At 40.5% G+C, this 23,887-nt stretch overlaps 1 protein-coding gene and 1 non-coding gene across 6 annotated transcripts in view; both read right to left on the reverse strand.

The window, feature by feature from the left end:
* KCNQ5 (potassium voltage-gated channel subfamily Q member 5) overlaps window positions 1-23,887 on the reverse strand; it is a 600,369-nt gene that overhangs the window by 151,189 nt on the left and 425,293 nt on the right. For all 5 annotated transcript variants that reach the window (XM_081530759.1, XM_081530757.1, XM_081530760.1 and 2 more), the window contains exon 3: window positions 15,225-15,351. In XM_081530759.1, coding sequence (XP_081386885.1) covers window positions 15,225-15,351 — 127 coding nt within the window. The remainder of the gene's footprint in view (window positions 1-15,224; window positions 15,352-23,887) is intronic.
* On the reverse strand, window positions 14,636-14,708 carry TRNAR-GCG (transfer RNA arginine (anticodon GCG)). The gene has a single exon. It is a non-coding gene; the product is annotated as a tRNA-Arg (tRNA).

Below are 23,887 nucleotides of genomic sequence, written 5' to 3' on the forward strand. Positions count from 1 at the left end.
AAATGCTGCCTTTTGTATTTCTTATGAGCGAGACTGTGTTTACAAGGCACATGCGTATTTCTTTTGCTGGGAACTGTCCATATTCATTTGCTATCTTTTATTTTCCTCTGGGTTGCTGGATTTTTCTTTTGGATTTCTAGAGCTGCTTATAGTTTAAGATGATTAACTTTTTGTCTCTGATAGGTGTTGGGTATATTTTCCTACATTTGTCTTTTGACTTTGCTTGTTTTACTTTGTTTTATCATACAGGATTTTGGACCGTATGTAATCTAATTATATCTTTAAAAAATTTTACATAGCATAAGTTTATCAATGTTTTCTTCTATGGTTTCTATATTTTTAGTTACAGTTAAAAAGACCTTTCTGGTTCCAAGATTACATAACTATTTACCCATTTCTGCCATCCAATATTTATTTAAATCTTTGATTTATTTGGAATTTATCTTGGAATATGATAAGATAAATATGGATCCAACCTGATCTTCTTCCAAATGAGTAATTAGTTGTTCTAACATTGCTTATACCCAGAGTGGTGATGGAGCTGAAATTCATGAATGTGTGGGGTTGTTACTAACTTTTCAGAAAACGACTTTTCTGTTGATTACGATGGAAGATTCACTGGGAGATTTTGAGCAGAGTTTTGAAGGTTTTAAGAATAGTTTGAAGAATTGGAGGATTTTTTTTAAACCTACACTATGATCCTACGGTCTCACTCCTGGGCAAATATCCAGAGAAAACTCTACTTCAAAAAGATACATGTACCGCAATGTTCATAGCAGCACTGTTTACAATAGCCAAGATATGGAAGCAGCCTAAATGTCCATCAACAGATGAACGGATAAAGAAGATGTGGTACATATACACAATGGAATATTACTCAGCCATAATGGAGAATGAAATAATGCCATTTGCAGCAACATGTGTGGATCTACAGATGATCATACTAAGCAAAGTAAGTCAGATAAAGGCAAATGTCGTATTATCATATGACACTTATAAGTGAAATCTGAACAAATTATATAAATGAACATATTTACAAAACAGAAATGGACATAGTCATAGAAAACAAATGCATGGTCACCACAGGGGAAAGGGGGGAGGGATAAATTAAGAATTTGGGATTAACAGACACACACTTCTATATATAAAATAGATAAACTACAAGGACCTACTGTATAGAATAAGGAACTATATTCAGCATCTTATAGTAACCTATAATGGAAAAGAATCTGAAAAAAGAATACATGTATTCTTATATATGGGCTTCCCTGGTAGATCAGCTGATAAAGAATTTGCCTGCAATGCAGGAGATCCTGGTTTGATTCCTGGGTCGGGAATATCCCCTGGGTAAAAGATAGGCTACCCACTCCAGTATTCATGGGCTTCCCTGGTGGCTCAGATGGTAAAGAATCCACCTGCAATGTGGGAGACCTGGGTTTGACTCCTGGGTTGGGAAGATCTCCTGTAGGAGGTCATGGTAACCCACTCCAGTATTCTTGCCTGGAGAATTCTGTGGACAGAGGAGCCTGGCTGGCTACAGTCCATGGATTCACCGAGTCAGATAATGACTGAGTGACTAAGTATAGCACAGCATTCTTATATATATATATATATATAACTGAATCATTCTGCTGTATACCTGAAACTAACAAATCATTGTAAATTACACTTCAACAAAAATGGTTAAAAAAAGAATAGGGGCTTTTTGAAAGGTGTGGGATCACGGAGAACACATTTTTTTTACATTACAGCAGGACTGTGATTATTGGGTCCAAAGCTTGGTGACAGTTTTAAGCATTTTATTCTGAGGGATTCGAGCTTTGAGGCTTGATGTGATTATATGTATCCTTCAGCACAGGGGTCTCCAACCCCTGAGTCATGGACCAGTACTGTTCAGTGGCCTGTTATGAACATGGTCACACAGTAGGAGGTAAGTGGTGGGTAAGCAAGTGAAATTTCATCTATATTTACACACACTCCCCATTGCTTGCATTACTGCCTGAATTCTGCCTCTTGTTAGATCAGTGGCTGAGTTTAGATCCTCATAGGAGTGTAAACCCTACTGTGAACTGCGTATGTGAGAGACCTAGGTTGAACACTCCTTATGAGAATCATCTTGAACCATCCCCTCCCAGGCCAGTGGAAATATTGTCTTTCATGAAACCAGTCCCTGGAGCCAAAAAGATTGGGGACTGCTGCTTTAGCAGGCAAATATAACTAGTATTTGTTTCAGTAAAGTTTGCTTGAATAAGGATTTCCTACAAAGTAAAGTTAGATTTAAGTAATGGTCCTTCAGGAATTTGTACAGTATTGTTTTTTATTAATTAGTCTCTCAACACTTCATCTACATAAGCATCAAATTTGCATTCATTTACTAGAGCATGAAGAACTGCTCCTTAATGGACTGTATTTTCACTTATTTCTTGACCCAAGTAATTAAATATGAATTTTAGAAACTTCTGCTTATTAGAATAATTTTCATAGAAAAACAGAAGCAGGAACATACATTTTCTATGAAAGTAATGAATGTCATTTAAGTCAATATGGATATAATTTACTGTTGTGAAGTATTGTAGGAATTTCTGTATTTTAAAAGAAATAGCCAGACACTGGAAACAGTGTGGTAGCTTCTGATAAATTCAAACACTATTGGAGCCAGTAACCCCACTCTTTGGTATCTCTTCTAAAGAAATAAAAACTTATGTTCATACAAAGCCTCTACATAAGTGTTCATGGCAGCTTGATTTATAAATAGAAATAACCTGACCATGGTCATCTGGACAGATGACCTTTAACAGGTAAATGGATAAACTGTGTAATCCATAGCATGGAACACTAGTCAGCGATAAAAAGGACTGAACTACTGTTATTTGCAATGACTTATATGGATCTCAAGAGTATTATGCTGAGTGAAAAAAAAGCAAGTTTAAAAGATTGAATTTATGACTGTATGGTTGCATTTACACAACAATCTAAAAATGACAAAATTGTAGTGATGAACATATCGGTGATTCTCAGGAGCTGGAATTGTCGGGGGGGAGTGACTCTAAAGGGATAGCACCCCGAGTTTGTTTAGGGGGTGGGAAGGTTCTGTGTCTTGATGGTGGTGATGGTTCAATTAACCTGTACATGTGGTAAAATTTCATTGACTGCATGCAGAGACTGGTGAAATCTGAACAAGGTTTGCAGTTTAGTCAGTAACACATCCAATCTACTTCCTGGTTTTGGTAATTGCACTAAACTCACGTGAGATGCCATCAATGGGGGAAGCCGGCTGAAGGACAGTTGAATACAGGGCAACTCTCTCTACTCTTTTTGCAACTTTTAAGTAAGTCTACAATTATTTCAAAATGAAAAGTTGGAAACAAAAGGGCCAGATCTTAGGAAGATGACTTCTGGGGAAGGAACTGCATTTTTTTGATACTAACATCTATGTTCTTTTTGGCTTCACATTAGCTGGTGTCTCCGATGGGGACAGGACCCAGACCTCATCATGTGGTTTATTGGTTTGCTCCTGTTGCGTTGCACATGAGTGATGCAGGGCGATAATGTGGTACCATAGAAGGATGTCCGCACTTGACCTGAGCATGTCTCACTCTCTTGCCCTTTTTTGTTGTTGTTCTGACTGTTTTGTTTATACGCAGCGTGACCCTTGATAAGATCCTTAAGGCTCACTTTTTCAATATGTAGAATGGGGATCACCATCGTTTTCCATTTTAATAAGAAAGTCAATTCTAAAGGAAATCAACCATGAATATTTACTGGAAGGACTAATCCTGAAGCTGAAGCTCAAATACTTTGCCACCTGATGCAAAGAGCCAAGTCATTAGAAAAGACCATGATGCTGAGAAATATTGAAGGCAAAAGGAGAAGTGGACGACAGAGGATGAAATGGTTGGATGGCATCACTGACTAAATGGACATGAATTTGAGCAAATACCAGGAGATAGTGAAGGACAGGGAAGCCTGGTGTGCTGCAGTCCATGGAGTCACAAAGAGTTGAACATGACTGAGCAACTGAACAACAATGAAAGTTATATGAGATAGTTCATAAATATGATTTATACTTTAAACCATAAAATTTTATTTGTGTTCATGCAACATCAAGTAGCCCAAGTCCTAACCTCCTGTTGTACTCAGCTTTAAAGGAAGATTTCTTATCTAATCATATCTCTTAAACTATTGTCTGTTTTGTAATATTTGTGTAGGAAATAGACAACAGATGGTCCAGCAAGTTCACAGCCACAGTGGACTGGTGTGAAAGTAATCAAAAGTTAACAATGAAGCAAAGGCTCACTCATCTCTTGTCAAGGAATGTGGTAAGTTGAGTATTTAATTCAATGTGGTTGTTTCTTTTGCCCCAAAGGAGTGTTGAGGGGGAACTACGCACTTTTCCCCCCCTCTTATTATTATTGTTATTTTAAAAAAATCCGTAAGTTTTATTTCTGGCAAAAATGTGGTTCTGCAGCATTTTCAAGTTGAAGCTTTACTTATATGTCAAAATGAGAAGAATCAAACAGTCCTTTGCCAGTTGTGGCCATGGCATCAGGATCATCTCTCATGGCAGCAAAACTGCCTAGAACTCACTGGAAACCTGCATCTCGACAGGAAGGTTGCTGATCTACATCACGTGTCTCCTGACAACCTGCTAATAAATTCATTTTTCCTGCTCCCTCATTATTCTTCCGTGTGTAGATTAAGTGGATTATACTGTAATTAAACTTGACTCTCCAGAGATGGTGCATTAGAGCTGGGGAAGTCAGGGGATGTTAGCCAGGGGAAGTCGGCTTTTAGCCCCAGGCCTGCGGCTGACTTGGGGGTTAAGCAGGAACACTCCCTTCACGGAGCCTCAATTTTACTGTCTATAGTGAGAGAGAAGCAACGTCTCAGAGGGACACAGTGCTGCTTGATGAGCTCTATCTTCTAACTGAGCTCCAGATTCTGTTATAGGAAGGTACTCTTTGAAGAATTAAAGATGCATTTATACTGTGGTTGAGCCTCTTAATAGGGATGAGCTTTGAAATCTAATTTTAAAAGCCGCCCACTACACAGCACATTATCCATACTCTCAAATGCTGCACTCAGCTGTGCATGGGGCCGCTAGCTCTGTGGTATTTATTAAAAATAAAACACAAGCCCTGCAAAGATGTGCCGGGAACATCTCCACAGCCGCATACAGGGGCTGAATTGCACAACTTCCATGGGGGTGAGAGGGGCTCCTGCTGGCAAATTCCAAGCAGCACTCAGAAAACTGACCTTATAGAGACAGCAATGCTTCCTATTGATCCTAAGTCTTCAGATAACAGCTCCAAGCAGCAAGGGACCATTTCTCAAAGGAAATAAATCATCTTTAATGAAATAAGTCTGCATCACAGCCATCACTGAGTGTATGCCGCAGAGTCCTTTGCTCAGAGGTCCCTGGGAACTGCTTCCTGGTGTGAGTTTCCAAGGGGAATGTGAGAGCTCTCATCACATTCCCCTAATTCCTGCTGCTTACAGGAAAAACACATTTTCTTTTCAGTTTGGACATTTCATGTTTCTATACAGATGGCAGATACATAGATGTAAGGGTAGATATATAGATGTGTGGAAAAGTCAGAGGGACAGGTTTATATTTTTCTGGATGGCTAATGATTTATATATATTCCGATACGAAGTTCAAACAGGTATAGACAGAGGACCAAGAGACACAGGGCCTTACATAGCCATACTTCTTGTTGCCTGATCAAAATGTTGTGTTTTTAACCTAAATATTCATCACTAGGCCCAACAATCATCTATTGGACCTCTGCCTAGTGGCCCATCTTAGACACTGCTTCATCTCAGGCAACTATATGGCCTCATGTGGCCTCCGCGACCCCTGGGAGTGGCTGTCTGTCCATCATCTCCCACACTGAGCTCACTGATCTCTGCCCACAATGACCATGTGTCTCTTCCTGGTACAGACTGAGCTCCCTTGGTCTCAAGAACCTTTGCAATGCCTGCTCTGGCCTGGAGAGGCCTCTGCCCACATCATCTCATCAACGGCTCCTGTAACACTCAGGTTGACTTGAGAGTCAACTTCTTAGAAAGACTCCCTTGGACCACTCAATCTAAAGGAGCCCCTAATCTCTCTGCTTATTTTCTTTATTGCACTCTTCTGTAGTTTATGTTATCTCATTTTTCAAAAATATGTCTGCATATTATTTTTTCTCTGCCCCCTGTAATATCAGCTTGACAGGAAAGAGGACACTGCCCATTTAGAGCAACATAGCATACCTGGCATTGAGAACCACACTTGGACATAATGTAGATGTTTGTTGGGTGACTGAGCTCAAAACCCAAGGGACCTTTCCCTTCTCTGTTCATTCGGTCATGATGTTCTACACCCTACTGTCCATGACTCCTGCCTCCATCAGCTTTGCTCTGAACCAACATAACTAGTCTCCTTCTTGCTTCAAGGGCACAGGAGCTCCTACACTTACAGGCAGGGATCATGTTTTGTTAATCTTTGTGTCATTTGCACCTATGATCATGTTTAGCACATAATAAATAAATGCTCTGTCTGTGAGTGAATTTTCTTATGTAACATTTGAAAGTACAGAATATTGGTACCATGTATCATAGCGCTCCACTCAGGTTTACAGAAGGAGTGGGAACTAATCTTTAGTTATTCATTTTCTCTAGGCATATTCTCCCTATGGTCCAGTCTTATGAGCTGATCAAGCTATATGACACTCAAATTTGCACACCAGGTCAAGTGACCTAAACAGGTCTCCAGCGGTCTATAGCATGAACAACATGTGAATGCATTTCTGAGAATGATGTCACTTACCTGGAGATGTCTCTAGTTAGGACATACCCAGGGACCTCAGGATAGCATTGCTCAGAAGGCCATGCAGTCATAGAACAGGCAAATTAGTCTACTTCAGAGCTGAATTTCTTCTTTAGGTTGGAGAGCAGCAACAAATAACCTGATCTAATTGAAGTTAAAGTGAAATCACTCAGTCGTGTCCGACTCTTTGCAACCCCTTAGACTGTAGCCTACCAGGCTCCTCTGTCCATGGGATTTTCCAGGCAAGAATACTGGGGTGGGTTGCCATTAACTTCTCCATATACTTGAAGTAATAAGGCTAATATTTAAGACTGATACTGCAATTAATGCCATTTTGTGAAATCTGACTTATTATTCAGAGTTTAGGTGACAAATGATAACATTTGTACACAACTAATGGATATTACAAATGTAAGTTGATGACAATGGACAAGGCTGACTAAATTTAATTTAAAAACACTAATAAACGATAAGAGCAATTTTCTCACAGTTGGGTAATGTGGTACTCTGGGGAGTGGATACTTGGTCATTGTTCTGGGTTCCTTGTACAGAGCTCCTAGACTTTGGGATCGCTGGCTTGATAAATGCCTTTTGTACAATAATCAGATGACTGTTGGCTAGGGGTCCCTATTCAGCTTCCTGGGAACCAGGAAGACCTGGGACCTCTTAGGAGAGAAAGAGTTCAACCACCAACAGCCAGTGACCAACAGCTGTGCTTTTGTAGTGAGAGCTCCACAACTATCTCTAAACCATGCAGTTTGGTGAGCATCTGGTGAACACACAGGTTCTGGGAGGTGGGGCTCTTGAAGGGGCACAAAATCTCCAGGTTAGCCAGTCCTTTTCCCCAAATACCTGTCCGATGCATCTCTTCCGCTTGGCTGTTCTCGGATTGTAGCTTTTATAATAAATATAAAAAACATAATGTGATATAATGTACAGCACTTTCCTGAACTCTGTGTCATTCTAGTAACATGGGGGGCTATTGGAGTCCCTAGATTGCAGTCAGCCAGGCAGAGTGTGTTAGTCTGGGCACCTCTCTGTGGCTGGTGTCTGAAGTTGGGGAGGGAAAGTCCAGTGAGACTAAACCCTGGATCGGCGGGGTTTCATACTAATACCAATTGTTAGTGTCAAATTTGTATTGAGTTGTTGGCTTCCCTGTAGCTCAGCTGGTAAAATATCCGCCTGCAATGCAGGAGACTCCAGCTCGATTCCTGGGTTGGGAAGATCCACTGGAGAAGGGTTAGGCTACTCACTCCAGTATTCTTGGGCTTCCCTGGTGGCTCAGACAGTAAAGAATCCACCTGCAATGCAGGAGACCTGGGTTCAATCCTGGGTTGGGAAGATCCCCTGGAGAAGGGAACTGCTACCGCTCCAGTATTCTGGCCTGGAGAATTCCATGGACAGAGGAGCCTGGTAGGCCACAGTCCATGGGATTGCAGAGAGTCAGACATGACTGAGCAACTTTCACTTTCAAGGGTGTCTGGAATGTTGTAGAATTGGTTGATGTGAGGGAAAACCCCACGGATTTGATGTCAAAAGTGCTGTGAGTAAAAAGAGCTCATCAGGTAGGCTTATTTTTCTAGATTGAAATCCTAGTCCTTTCATTCACCATCTTTCTAATTGTGGACAAGTTTCTCAACCTTATCTTACTTCCTCATCTTTAAAAAGGATATTATAAAACTTCTGCAGGATTAAATAAGACAATATTTACAGAGTTCAAGAGTAGTACCCATAGCATAGCAAATTTCAATAAATGTCAGCTATATGAACTATAGAGACTGAAAGGGCTTTATAGTTCTGTACTCAAGCAAGTCAAGAAGGTTTAACGGTCCTCAGATGGTCCAGTTAATCACATGGAGGTGACCATATGCACGGAGTTTGGACATTCAGACACAGAAGGAGGCAGAGAAGAGTACCCAGCTGGCAGGAAACAACCCAAGAGAAATAGCTTCCAGTAAAGGGCAGAGATTAGAGGCTGCAGCAGAAAGTGAGTGCAACTGAAAAGAATGTCTCTTGGAACAAAAGATGGAGAGGCTGGAGAGGTAGAAAAATGGTGCCTCAGTCTTCAGTTTAGGAGCCAGTGGTATCCAAGTGTCTCTGATACAGCTTTCCAACCCATTAGCAGCTGAAGCTGCTTTCAATAAGATGAACTCGCAGATATATTAGAGTGGCCTTGGCTGTGTGGTTGATTTTAATAAAGGCTCCAGTTTTGTTGTAGCTAAGGAAGACACTGGTTATTTTTTCCTCATTAAAAAAAAATACATTTGCTACTTTCTCGTGTCAAAGGCACATATGCTCAGCTCACGGGGGACCCCTCTGTGCTATGCTTTGCCTCTTTTGTCTTCTTGTGGAAATGTTACACGGAAGGAGAACTGCTAAAATAGCAATTAAAAAATCAACTTATATTTAGCATCAAATACTGATCCAAGGTTAATCGCAGGCTAGTCTTTTCTGCTTTCCTGAGATGCACTGCAGGACTGAAAACTATGGCCTTGTTCCATCTGTCTCTAGAAGGAGTCACCGGGGATCCAAAGAGTCACGGTTACAAGTAACTTGTTGACTTTCTGACACATCAGGCTCATTATCCTAATCTAAGCACCAGTCTTGGGTACAACTTGCAATTTTCAGGCGGGTCATTAATGAAAGCTGAAAAGGAGTGACTATGAACTCAGTCTTTGAGGTTATTTTACATGTTTTCTATACTGAGGTCACTGAGAGAACGAGTTGTGTTTGATTATAGAGAGATCAGAAAAGAAATCAGAAAGTGGCCAGTCCAGACAAATGAGGGCCACTCATTAGTCATCCCGGAGAAGGCAGTGGCACCCCACTGCAGTACTCTTGCCTAGAAAATCCCATGGACAGAGGAGCCTGGTGGGCTACAGTCCATGGGGTGGCAAAGAGTCAGACACGGCTGAACGACTTCACTTTCACTTTTCACTTTCATGCACTGGAGAAGCAAATGGCAACCCACTCCAGTGTTCTCACCTGGAGAATCCCAGGGACAGAGGAGCCTGGTGGGCCGCCGTCTATGGGGTCGCACAGAGTCGGACACGACTGAAGCGACTTAGCAGCAGCGGCAGCATTAGTCATCGACAAACACATTCAACTCTTCAAGTTGTAGCGCAGCAATTACTGACCACAGCTGCTGACATATTATTCCAACAGCGTCTTAGGTGAGAGACGTAAATTGAAGGCATAGATGTAGGACATTTTCAATTCAAAATAAGCTTTTACCAGTTTTCAAACTCCCCAAATCAAGGAGAGATAAATCAGTTCGGTAAAGAAAGAAAGCATCTAATTTTAAAAAATGAGTAGATTTTTCTTCCCTTTGGTTACAGATGTCTAAAAGATGTTTTTCAAATACAAGAATATAATGATTTTATGTTTTCTTAAATCAACAATATTTGGAATGCTCTAGTTCTGGCTCCCATGCAAGGGTGGGGAGGGGGTAGGTCAGGAGGGAAGTTACAATTCTCTGGGAATTAGCCTATGGGCCCCATGAACCAACCTGTGTCCAAATAGGATCAACTGGCCTATGGGGCTCAGTCCTGCCCAAGGCGACAGCTGAAGGAGTTTCACTCTGTTTCAGCTCTATTTTACAGGGTGCTTTCAGAAGGCATCCCCCACACAGCAGGCACACAGGCCACCAGTCTTCTCTGGGCCCTTTCTTGAATGCTCAAGCCTTCTGAAAATGTTTGGGTGTGTGGCATGTTCAGAGTAACCAGATCTTACAGATACGTGGAGTCTTGAGTGAGCTTAGCTACATTTCCAAACTCAGGGCAGTTATCAGCACATCTTAGTCCTTTAATCTTCCTCCCCCTGTCTCAGATCCTTCTGGGACTTGGTGTAGCATGTGGTTCAGAAGATGGTGTTTGTGTCACTTGTAACTCAGCCACCTTTAGGCCTGTCAGCTGTGACCTAACAGATTCAGTGTGATGTGCTGTAGGTGTGGTTGTAGTGGGCAGATGGGACATGCTACCTTTTTGGCGACTTTGCCTCAGTAAATTAGGTCAAAAAGGGAAATCCAAGGTTTACTTTACATTGCGATTGCTCATTTTACCCCTGACATCACTCATTTTTCATGGCCCTATTAAGCATGGCCTAGAAAGGGCTCCAGGAGCCATTTGGGACACCCTGCTGCCTTCAGGCAGGTGAGGTTTGGTTCCTCTGTGTAGGTTACATCTTACCAACCTTGTCCTAAAGAGCCACATTTGAACACGTTTCACTATTACACAGGCTCAGCTGGACCACGAATCAAATCATTACACATATATTGAATAAAAGACTGAAAAGTGCATAGTTACATTATGTGTAAGTACAAATTTTGCTTTTGTTCTAATGGGTATTCATTATATATTTATCTGTGAGGTTTTCTTCTAAAGAAGGTGATTTGGTAGAGGTAAAATAACAAATGAAGAAAAGCCCTGAAGAGGTAACTAAGCTCCAACCACACCTATACCACCTCACGTTAAATCTGTAAGGTCACAGCTGACAGGCCTAAAGGTGGCTGAGTTACAAGTGATACAACACTGTCTTCATAACCATGTGCTACACCAAGTCCCAGAAGGATGAGAAACAGGAAGAGGAAGAAGGAGCAAGATGTGCCGATGTATCTGCAGCTGAGAACAGCTATCAAAAGTCAGCAAACGTGGGAAAGAACCTGCTCTTTAGCTTAAAGGCCAGAAACACACTGGCATTGCCTCTGGAATTGGAATAAAACCAAGTTTTTAGTCAGTTCAGTCGCTCAGTTGTGTCCAACTCTTTGTGACCCCATGGACTGCAGCACGCCAGGCCTCCCTGTCCATCACCAAATCCTGAAGTTTGCTCAAACTCATGTCAATCGAGTTGGTGATACCATCCAACCATCTATCTCATCCTCTGTCATCCTCTTCTCCACATGCCTCCAATCTTTCCCAGCATCAGGGTCTTTTCCACTGAGTCAGTTCTTCGCATTAGGTGGCCAAAGTATTGGAGTTTCAGCTTCAGCATCAGTCCTTCCAATGAATATTCAGGACTGATTTCCTTTAGGACGGACTGGTTGGATCTCCTGGCAGTCCAAGGGACTCTCAAGAGTCTTCTCCAACAATACAGTTCAAAAGCATCAATTCTTTGGTGCTCAGCTTTCTTTATAGTCCAACTCTTACATCCATACATGACCACTGGAAAAACCATAGCCTTGACTAGACGGACCTTTGTTGGAAAAGTAATGTCTCTGCTTTTTAGTATGCTGTCTAGGCTGGTCATAGCTTTTCTTCCAAGGAGCAAGAATCTTTGAATTTCATGGCTACAGTTACCATCTGCAGTGATTTTGGAGCCCAAAAAAGTAAAGTCTGACACTGTTTCCATTGTTTCCCCATCTATTTGCCATGAAGTGATGGGACTGGATGCCATGATCTTAGTTTTCTGAATGTTGAATTTTAAGCCAACTCCTCTTTCAGTCTCCTCTTTCACTTTCATCAAGAGGCTCTTTAGTTCTTCTTCTCTTTCTGCCATAAGGATAATGACATCTGCACATGTGAGTTTATTGATATTTCTACCGGCAATCTTGATTCCAGATTGTGCTTCATCCAGCCCAGCATTTCACATGATATCCTCTGCATATAAGTTAAAAAAGCTGGGTGACAATATACAGCCTTGACATACTCCTTTCCCTATATGGAACCAGTCTGTTGTTCCATGTCCAGTTCTAACTGTTGCTTTTTGACCTGCATACAGGTTTCTCAGGAGGCAGGTAAGGTGGACAGGTATTCCCATCTCTTTCAGAATTTTCCACAGTTTGTTGTGATCCACACAGTCAAAGGTTTTGGCATAGTCAATAGAGCAGAAGTAGATGTTTTTTCTGGAACTTTCTTGCATTTTCGATGACCCAACAGATGTTGGCAATTTGATCTCTGGTTCTTCTGCCTTTTCTAAATCCAGCTTGAACATCTGGAAGTTCACGGTTCACGTACTGTTGAAGCCTGGCTTGGAGAATTTTGAGCATTACTTTGCTAGTGTGTGAGATGAGTGCAAATGTGTGGTAGCGTGAACATTCTTTGGCAATTTTTAATTGGTTTTAAAGCCTGAAGTGGGACATTCCTGCAGTCATCTGTGAACGAACTTTATCCTATAGAAGCTGAATGAGTCCTGCTAAAGTGTTTGGCTTGTGAATTGTTTTATTTGGGTCCCTTATAGTACTGGAAGCTCTTGTGCAATAATTTCACATTGAGCTACAGTGTTTTATGATGTAGCTTGAGCAGGGATTCATAAAGAGAAGAGACCTACAGAGAAAAACCAAGTGCCTGCATGGATGTGCCCTGGGGGCCAGGTGGGCCCCTAGGGGGCTGGGAGCTGGTGCCCAATTTCCTCTGCACTTCATCTGGCAGAAGAGGGGCAGCCGGACAAACAGACTGCATTAGTAAAGGCCAAGCAAGGTGTTTTAAGGTTGATGTAATTTAGAATTGGACTAGAGTCACTCCAGTACTCTTGCCTTGGAAATTCCATGGGCTACAGCCCGTGGGGTTACAAAGGGTCAGACACCACTGAGCGACTTCACTTTCACTTTCACTACTGTAACTGCAGTGCTTTGCATGCAGTCACGTTTCCACAAAGTCGCATTGAATGAATGGAGACTCTTGAAACATGCAGGTGTATGGGGAGCCCACCCGCTTCCCCATGCCCAGGACGTGTGTCCAGAACGTGGACACAGCACTGGCATGAAAGATGGAACAAAGGATTCCTCTGACAGTCCCCGTGGAAAGGATATCTCCACTTCCTCCTTAAGTATTGAGTGAAGAAGGTACCTAAAGATGCTGAACGATTTCTGAAACAGGATGGAAAACCTCCGCTGATGCGGAGCTTAGCCTAAACTAGCTTGTAACTAAAACGCCCAGTTTCTCAGGTTGGAAACAGTGGAAATAAGGAAGCTCACCAGGAACTTTCAGCATTTGGATTCGAGTGGCTGCCAAAGAAGTAGGAAGGAGAAAAGAGCAAAGAAACCAAATGTAAGTATTGAATAACAACTACAGCATCCACAATTACACAAAGCTATTGCACACAGGGTTTTACTATTCTTCCTTCAAAGGAATAAAAACATTCCATTTTTTTTTTTAAATAGGCAAATTCTTACAAAAGTCAGTGTTGTAAAACACAGAAAGGCTGAGGAACTGTTCTAGATAAAAGGAGATCACAGAGAGCTGATGACTAAACGCCACGTGTGACCCTGGACTGCAGGGAAAATGCTACAGAGGACATTATTGGGTCAACTGGCAAAACCAGGATACAGCCAGCAGATTAGATAAGGGGTTGTACTAACGTCCAATTTAAGTACAGAAGATTATGTAAACTATTAGTCTTCTTTTGGAAAATCCATACTGAAATATTTAGGGATAAAAGGCCATGATGTAGCAACTTACTTGAAAAAATAATTAAAATTTGAGATACAGTTGAGTAGAATTTGCAATTTTATGATACACTTTAAAATATATCACTCCGAGGTGCCAGATCTTAGCTCTGGAATGTTTTACAGTTTCAGGCTGGCACCCAGGTGACTGGAATCCCTTTGAAGCGGCAGCAGCCAGGGAGCTGCAGAGATGTGATATTTTTTCAGGGACTGTAGGGTGGGGACCCAAATTTCAGAGAGGAAAACACTTTATCAGGTCTCATGGTTACAGTGAGTATAACAAACCATACATGTAATTATTCCTGAAAGTGAAAGTGAAGTTGCTCAGTCATGTCCGACTCTTTGCGACCCCATGGACTGTAGCCTACCAGGCTCCTCAGTCCATGGAATTTTCCAGGCAAGAGTACTGGAGTGGGTTGCCATTTCCTTCTCCAGGGGATCTCCCCAGCCCAGGGATTGAACCCAGGTCTCCTGCATCGCAGGCAGACGCTTTACCGTCTGAGCCACCAAGGAAGCCCAATTATTCCTGAGGCCTGCTCATAAGTAAGCTTTACCAGGACCGGTACACTTACACGTTTCAGCTGACCAAGAGCATAAAAGCAGTACTGCTTACACTGTAGAGCAAAAATAGGTCTTTATACCCACAGAAATCAATGCTCCCCCTAATTCAGGGCGATGCTTGAGAACCGTGTATTTCAGCACAACTCAACTTGACGTGGGTGTTCCAGAGCCAGGCCCTCTGGCTCAATCCCAGCGCCACCACTTACTAGCTGTGTGACTTTCGCAACTCCATCTCTCTGTGCCCCAGCCTCTTCATCTGCAAAACTCGGATAACGAAAATACCTACCTCACTGAGCTGTGAAGAGGATTAAATGAGTCAGCACTCTCAAATCATGAGAGAGCCCTGGCCCATGGTGAAGAATCCATGAATATTAGCTTTCAACGTGAACCAAACGTGCTAATACCAGAGACAGAAGAAGAAAACGATGTAGTGTCCTAAACCTAGGCGTCCAGGACTCTGATATTCACCTATGACACAGAAGGGCTTTCGGGCGAATCTCAGTCTTCCCTGCCATCCGCGGTACCGGCAGCAGCAGCCTGCAGACCAGATTCGAATGATGAACTCCAAACCAAAGACGACGATCATCACGAATTCCTGAAACATCAAACAGGGCATGTCAGGGAGAGGCATTACTGAGCAAAGCAGAGCAGGAAGCTCCATGGATATTATACAGTCAGGCACTTCATCTAAAACTTCTGATTATTAGAGTTGGAAGGTAACATTTGCTTTTCTACAAATCAAGGTAAACCCAGAGAACATCGGAACACCACGATATTTCCTAGTGTGGAACACTATTCCTCTTCAAGTCTCTAACGTCTTGCAAATTTAGGAGTCAGTTTTAATTCTAAATGTGCATCCTGAGTTACAGATTCCCCTTGCCTGGTATATGCAGTCCCTTGGTATCCCCAGGAACCTGCTTCCTGGACCCCCTGGACACTAAATATGTGGATGTTCAAGTTTCTTATGGAAAATGGAGTAGGGCTTGCATGTAATCCATGCACATCCTTGCATATACTTTGAGTCATCCCTAGATTACTTATAGCACCTAATATAATGAAAAGTTTTGTTAACAGTTGCTGGCACACAGTTCAAATTTTGCTTCTTGGGAATTTCTGGGGTTTTTTTCCAAGTATTTTTGGTCTACCGTTGGTTGAACCTGTGGATGTGAAACCTGGAGATAAGGAGGGCTGACTACATAGTGCAATTGCCCTTAGTTACCTGGTAGTGTGAAATATTTGAAATGAAAGAGAGAACGCCAAAAATACAGTTTACAGTTTTACAGAAAGCAGATCCTCATTTTGCTGCAAGGAGTGACATAATCCCTGAGCTCTGAGGAGTTGTTCTGAGACAAAGAAAGGTAAATATTTAGGAGTATACTGAGTTCTTTTGTTATGATGTCAAAAATCTCCTTATAAGATAGCAAGTTTTGACAGTGTTATTGTGTGTAGCACACACATCCTTTACCAGAAATGAGACCTGAAGCCTCTGGAGATGAAACTTGTTAATTACTAGGCTGCCCTTTGGTGAGAGCTCCCTAGAAAATAACACTTGTTCCAGCAGGAAGGCTTTGAGATTTTCTAGGAAGAGTTGTGAGTGAACCCTGGGAAAGGCCAACTAAAGAGGCTCATTAAATAGTGGGTCACAGAATGGAAACCACTGGAATTTGTTAAGAAAGTGTCTCGGGAGCAAACTCATCATAGTCACCTTGTCATTTCCTTTACTGGGGTAGGCACAGAGTTTATCAACATTTGTTTTCCTTTAAAAATAATATTTTCCTCTTTTTTTTTTTTAAACAAGCATTGACTCAACACTTAAAATGTATTAATAGAACAGTATTTATCCATTGGGACTTCCCTGGTGTTATCCACTGAGGCTTCCCTCATGGCTCAGGGGGTAAAAATCCACCTGCAATGCAGGAGACCTGGGTTCAGTCCCTGGGTTGGGAAGATCCTATGGAGGAGGAAATGATAACCCAGTATTCTTGCCTGGAGAACTTTATGGACAGAGGAGCCTGGCAGGCTACAGTCCATGGGGTTGCCAAGAGTCAGGCATGACTGAGCGACTAACACACACACACAGTTATTAATTGATCTTTGTTATAACTGCTTAATTATAAAAGCGATACATGGGCTTTACTAAAACCTCTAAACACCGTAGAAGTGTTGAGCGTAGAAAGTGAAGGTCCTAATCTACTCTCCATCCTCCTGCCCCATGTCCCAAGATAAAAGTCATTATCAAACTAAGAAAAATGGCATTTTTGTTGCAGGTTTCAGGAAAATGTCTGTTTCTTCAGTTAGAGTATGTGATGATATGCTACACTTTTAAAATGCCTAGCAGAGATACCGCATTCTCTCCTTCTGTTATTTTGCAGATATTTTTCATGATGGGAGATAAATCTCCAATATTATGGCTGCTACTTACAGTGACTTAACACTGAAAGTGAAAAGTGAAAGTGAAGTCGCTCAGTCGTGTCCTACAGGAAAAGGGTCCCCTTTTCTCCTGCAGCCTACCAGGCTCCTCCGTCCATGGGATTTTCCAGGCAAGAATACTGGAGTGGGTTGCCATTTCCTTCTCCAGAGGATCTTCCCAACCCAGGGATTGAACCCGCGTCTCCCGCATTGTAGGCAGATGCTTTACTTTCTGAGCCACCAGGGAAGTCCTACCCATGGCTAAATCTCCACAGATGATTTCATGCAGATAACCGAAGCACGGTCAGCACACACTCATCCATGATATGAGGGTTTTATTTTGGTTTGCTTTGTTTTAGTTTTCAGTATATATCTAGGTGGGCTTCCTTGGTGGCTCAGACCGTAAAGAAACTGCCTGCAATATAGGAGACCTGGGTTCGATCCCTGGGTCGAGAAGATCCCCTGGACAGGGGAATGGCTACTCACTTCAGTATTCCTTCCTGGAGAATTCCATGGACAGAGAAGACTGGTGGGCTACAGTCAATGAGGTCACAGAGTCAGACATGATGAGAGACTAACACTTTTTACACTATATATCTAGGTATTTGAGTTTATTCATTCTTCAGGTATCTGAAGTGCCATGTTAGGAAGAGCTGGGAGTGAGCCTGGGGAGGCAAGACTTCCTTTAATTTTCCTCTAGCCTCACACAGAGCCTGTTGACACCCACAGGGCCTATGTAGCTGGGCCCATGTCGAGTCTACATTTAGTGGTGGGTCTACTTTTATCCCTGTCTCCTCCTCCTACTTGAGCCAGGGAGCCACTCTACTGGTGGGGGGTCCTATTGTTAAGGATAGCTAAGAAAATCAAGTATGGCCTGAGCAACGAGACACTACCACATAAAGGTTTTCCTTTTTCATGGGAATAGCTGCTACCGGTAGATGTATGGCCAATATTCTTTAGAACAAAGAATATTAGAATAAAGTAACATTCTATTAGTACAGTAAGGTAGACCCTTGGTAGATGTATAAGCCAATATTCTTTAGAACAAAGACTACTGGAATAAAGTAACATTCTATTAGTATAGTAAAGTAGGCCCTCACTGAATCGTTTCTATGTTGTATCCTGAGGAGACACATTATAGATTTACTCAGGGCCACTTGTGCAGGAATATTGCTCATCGATTTTTTTTTTTTAACAACATTGGGAAAAATGTTTCATTTCCAAATAAAACAAGAGGAAGTTGTAATTGGATTTTACCACAAGGTCACAGTTTCTGCCTTGGAGGAGTAAGACTGGGGTCAGAACTCTCTCCTCCTAGAGCATTCCTTCGTATTCTTCATGAGGGCCTGGTTTTAGACTTTGCGAACAGTAACCTCAAACTCTCTGGTCACCAAGTGAGCATTAGTGAGGTGACCGTGGAGCAACCTCTCTTCACAGGCCAGAGCTGCAGGCCATGGGAATGTTCCCTCCCAAGACTTGAGCTCATTTGATTGGGAACAAAAGCATGAAAACCATTTGGACCAGATTTTGTCTTTTGTTTCCTGAAATTTCTATCTTATTTCAATTAAAAGGAACAAAGTTCTGTGGAGAAAGAGGGGGAAAGTATAAAGCTGACTGAACTGGAAGGGAATGAAACTGGGAGGAGATCACCTTTTTTTGCCCCTTTTTCATTTCCCAGCATTGTTGAGGTATAATTGACAAGTAGAAATTGTGTATATTTGAGCTGTGCATATATACAATGTACATATACATGATGTTCTGATGTATGTATGCATTGTGAACTGATTACCATAATCAAGCTAACATATCGATCACCTCAAATAGGTAACATTTTTTTTTTTTTGGTGATGGTAAGAACACTTAAAATTTAATCTCTTAGCAAATTTCCAGTACACACTAAAACTACTGTTACCTACAGTTAGCAGGCTGCACATTAGGTCTCCAGGACGAATTCTTCCCGCAGGACTGACACCTGGCGCCCTCGGTCCAGTGCACCTCTTTTCCCCCAGCCTCTAGCTCCCCGCAACCAATGCTCTACTCTCTGTTTCTTGAGTTCAACTTTTTAGATTCCACATATAGATGAGATTATGCGGTACTTGTGTTTCTGTGTCAGATTTATTTCATTTATCATAATGTCCTCCAACTTCACATTACTGCAAATTACTTTTAAGACTGACTAACATTCTCATATGCTTCTGCCAATCTACGTATCTATCTATCTGTGTCACATCTGCTTTATTTGTCCATTGATGGACACTGAGGTTGCTTCCACACCTTGGCTATTGTGAATAGTGCTGCAATGAATATGTGGGTGTGAAGATCTCTTTGAGATCCTGACTTCATTTCTGCTGGATAATATGGTAGTTCTAGCTTTAATTTTCTGAGAAACCTCCATACTGTTTTCCACAATTTACATTTCAACCAGTAGGGTAGGAGGGTCCCCTTTTCTCCTCATCCTCATTCGCACCTGTTATCTTATGTCTTTTTGGTAATAGCCTTTCTAACATATGTGAGGTGATATCTCATTGTGGTTTTGATTTGCATTGATGACGATTAGTAATGTTGACCACCTTTTCATATACCTGTTGGTCATTTGTATGTTTTCTTTTGAGAAATGCCTATCCAGGTCCTTTGCTCGTTTTTAAATCAGGTTATTTAGCTAATTTTTGTTATTGAGTTGTGAAAGGTCCTTATATATTTGGATATTAACTTCTTATCAGATATTTGGTGTGCAAGGTCTTCTCCCATCTCAGAGGCTGTGTCTTCACTCTGTTGATGGTTTCCCTTTATGCACATAAGATTTTTAGTTAGATGCAGTCCCACCTGTTTATTTTTGTCTTTGTTATTTGTGATTTTGGAGTTATAGCAAGAAAACCAAAAGACAAATACTGTATGATATCAATTACATGTGGAATCTAAAAAATAAAACTAATCAGTGAATATGACAATAAAGAAGCTGACTCACAAATAAAGGGTACTAACTAATGGTTACCAGTGGGGAGAGGGGAGACAGGAGGGACAAGTGATGGGAAGTAAGAGGCACAAACTACTGGGTATAAGATAAATAGGCTACACGGATATATAGTATAGAGACAACACAGGAAATAAGCTGATATTTTATAAAAACTATAAATGGAATACAACCTTTAAAAATTGTGAATCATTGTGTTGTACACCTAAAGTTTATATGATATTGTATATTAACTATATCTTAATTAAAAAAAAACAAACAAAACCAAAAAAACCTCATTGCCCAAACTAATGTCAAGAAGCTCCTTCCCCATGTTGTGTTCTAATAGTGTTATACTTTCAGTTCAGTTCAGTCACTCAGCTATGTTTGACTCTGCAACCCCATGGACTACAGCATGCCAGGCTTCCCTGTCCATCACCAACTCCTGGAGCTTGTTTAAACTCATGTCCATTGACTTGGTGATGCCATCCAATGTCTCATCCTCTGTCATTCCCTTCTCCTGCCATCAAGCTTTCCCAGCATCAGGCAGGGTCTTTTCCAATGAGTCAGCTCTTCACATCAGGTGGACAAAGTATTGGAGTTTCAGCTTCAACATCAGTCCTTCCAATGAATATTCAGGACTGATCTCCTTTAGGATGGACTGGTTTGATCTCCTTGCAGTCCAAAGGACTCTCAAGAGTCTTCTGCAACACCACAGTTCAAAAGCATCAATTCTTTGGTTCTCGGCTTTCTTTATAGTTCAACTCTCACATCCATACATGACTACTGGAAAAACCATAGCTTTGACTAGATGGACCTTTGTTGGCAAAGTAATGTCTCTGCTTTTTAATATGCTGTCTAGGTTGGTCAAAGCTTTTCTTCCAAGGAGCAAGCGTCTTTGAATTTTTCGGCTGTAGTCACCATCTGCAGTGATTTTGGAGCCCAAAAAAATAAAGTCTGTCACTGTTTCCATTCTTTCCTCGTCTATGTTCCATGAAGTGATGGGACCGGATGCCATGATCTTAGTTTTTTGAATGTTGAGTTTTAAGCCAGCCTTTTCACTCTCTTCTTTCATTTTCATCAAAAGGCTCTTTAGTTCCTCTTCACTTTCTGCCATAAGGGTGGTGTCATCTGCATATCTGAGGTTATTGATATTTCTCCCAGCAATCATGAGTATATTTTCAGGCCTTACTTTTAAGTCTTTCATCCATTTTGAGTTAATTTTTGTACATTGTCGGGGATAAGGGTCCAATTTCATTCTTCTAAGTGTGAATATCCAATTTTCTCATTCATGATAAAAACTTTCAGCAAGTCAGAACTAGAAGTTTGTGCTCTCAATTTGATAAATGTCATCTACAAAACCATTAGTGTTAATGTCATACTTAATGATGAAAGAGTGAAAGCTTTTCTCCAAAAATCAAGAACAAGTAAAGATGCTAGTTTCATAACCCTTATTCAACATAATTGCATACTATAGTTACTGCAATAAGGCAAGTAAAAGAAATAAAAGACATTCAAATTAGAAAGGCAGACATAAAAAGTCTATATTTGCAGATGCATGATTGTCTAAAGAGAAAATCACAAGGAATTTATCAAAAACCTCTTAGAACTAATCAGTGAATTCAGTTAGGTTGTAAGTTATAAGATCAACATCCAAAAAACATATACATTTCTGTATGCTTAAAAAAAAGGATATGGAAGCCATAATTAAAAGCACAATATTATTTATGACCATTCCAAAGGAAATAAAATGTTTAGCTATGCATTTAACAAAACCTATATAGGATATGCATACTGAAAATTACAAAATATTGATAAAAGAAATCAGAGAAAACCTAAACAAATGGAAATACCATGTTTATGAATTAGAAAGCACAATAAAGATGTCAACTCCTCCCAAACTGATTTGTAGTTTTAATGAAATTCTTATCAAAATCTCAGCAACTTATTTTTGTAGATGTAAAGAAACTTATTCTAAAGTTTATGAAAGGTATAGACCCTAAAATAGCTTAAAAAAAAAAAACCTCCCAAGAAAGAGAAAAAAGTGGGAGGAACTACTTTATCTGATATGAAAAACCTCTGTGTAGCTCCAGTAATCAAGACTGTGTGGTCTTGGCAGAGGGACAGACACATAGAGAATGACGGAACACAAAAGAGAACCTAGAAATGTATTCAGACAAACATGCTCAACTGATTATTTGACAAAAATACAAAAACAGTTCAACAGAGGAAGAAATCATCCTTTCAGTAATCAATGCTGGGGAAATTTGACCTCCAAATGCAATGAAATGAACCTCTATATCTCATACCTTATACAAAAATTGATCCAAAATGGATTATGGGCTTAAGTGTTAAAACCATAAAACTTTTAGTAAAACACATAAGAGAAAATATTTAGGATTTAAGCTAAGAAAAGAGTTCATAGACTTAATACCAAAGGCATAAGGAAAAATTGATAAATCAGACATTTTCAAAAGTACAGGATGAAAAGACAAGCTATAGACACATACACACAGAGAATATTTGCAAAAGACATATTTGACAAAGGACCAGTATTGAGAAAATATTAAAACTCTCAAGAGTTAACACCTGTCCTTCTGAAACTCTTCCAAATATTGTAGAGGAAGGAACTCTCCCAAGTTCATTCTATGAGGCCACAGTCATCCAGATACCAAAGTGAAACAAAGACATCACACACACATACACACACACACAAATTACAGGCCAATATCACTGATGAACATAGATGTAAAAATCATCAACAAAGTACTAGTTAACAGAATCCAACAATATTTTAAAAGGATCATGCACCATGATCAACTGGGATTTATTCCTGGCATGTGAAAATTCTTCAATATATACTAATTAATGTGGTACACCATATTAATAAACTGAAGAATAAAAATCATATGATCATCTCAGTAGATGAAGAAAAAGCTTTTGACAAAATCTAACACTTGTTTATAAATAAAAACTACCCAGAAAGTGGGCATTGAGGGAACCTACTTCAATATAATAGAGGTCATATATGACAAACTCACAGCAACCATCATTCTCAATGGTGAAAAACTGAAAGCATTTTCTCTAAGATCAGGAACAAGACAAGGATGCCCACTATTGCCACTACTATTCAACACAGTTTTGGAAGTCTATCCACAGCAATCAGAAAGGAAAGAAATAAAAAGAATTCAAATTGGAAAAGAAGAAGTAAAACTGTCACTATTTGCAGATGATATGATGCTACACATAGAAAACACTAAAGATGCTACCAGAAAACTAATAAAGCTTATCAGTGAATTTGGTAAAGTTGCAGGATACAGAGTTAATACACAGAAGTCACTTATATTCCTATACACTAATAAAGAAAGAGGAGAAAGGCAAATTAAGGAAGTAATCCAGTTTACCATTGCATCAAAAAGAATAAAACACATGGCAATAAACCTACCTAAGGAAGCAAAAGACCTGTACTCAGAAAACTATAGGATACTGATGAAAGAAATCAAAGATGACAGAAACAGATGGAGAGATATACCATGTTCTTGGATTGGAAGAATCAATATTGTCAAAATGATTATACCACCCAAAGCAATTTACAGATTCAATTCAGTCCCTATCAAATTACCAATGGTATGTTTCACAGAACTAGAACAAGTTTTTTTTTTTTTTTTTTTTTAATTTGTATGGAAACACAGAAGACCACAAATAGCCAAAGCAATCTTAAGAAAGAAAAATGGAGCAGGAGGAATCAGGTTCCCTGACTTCAGACCGTACT

The sequence above is a fragment of the Giraffa tippelskirchi genome, chromosome 9 (assembly GCF_054371585.1).
Source record: "Giraffa tippelskirchi isolate mGirTip1 chromosome 9, T2T-mGirTip1v1.2.pri, whole genome shotgun sequence".
Lineage (NCBI taxonomy): Eukaryota > Metazoa > Chordata > Mammalia > Artiodactyla > Giraffidae > Giraffa > Giraffa tippelskirchi.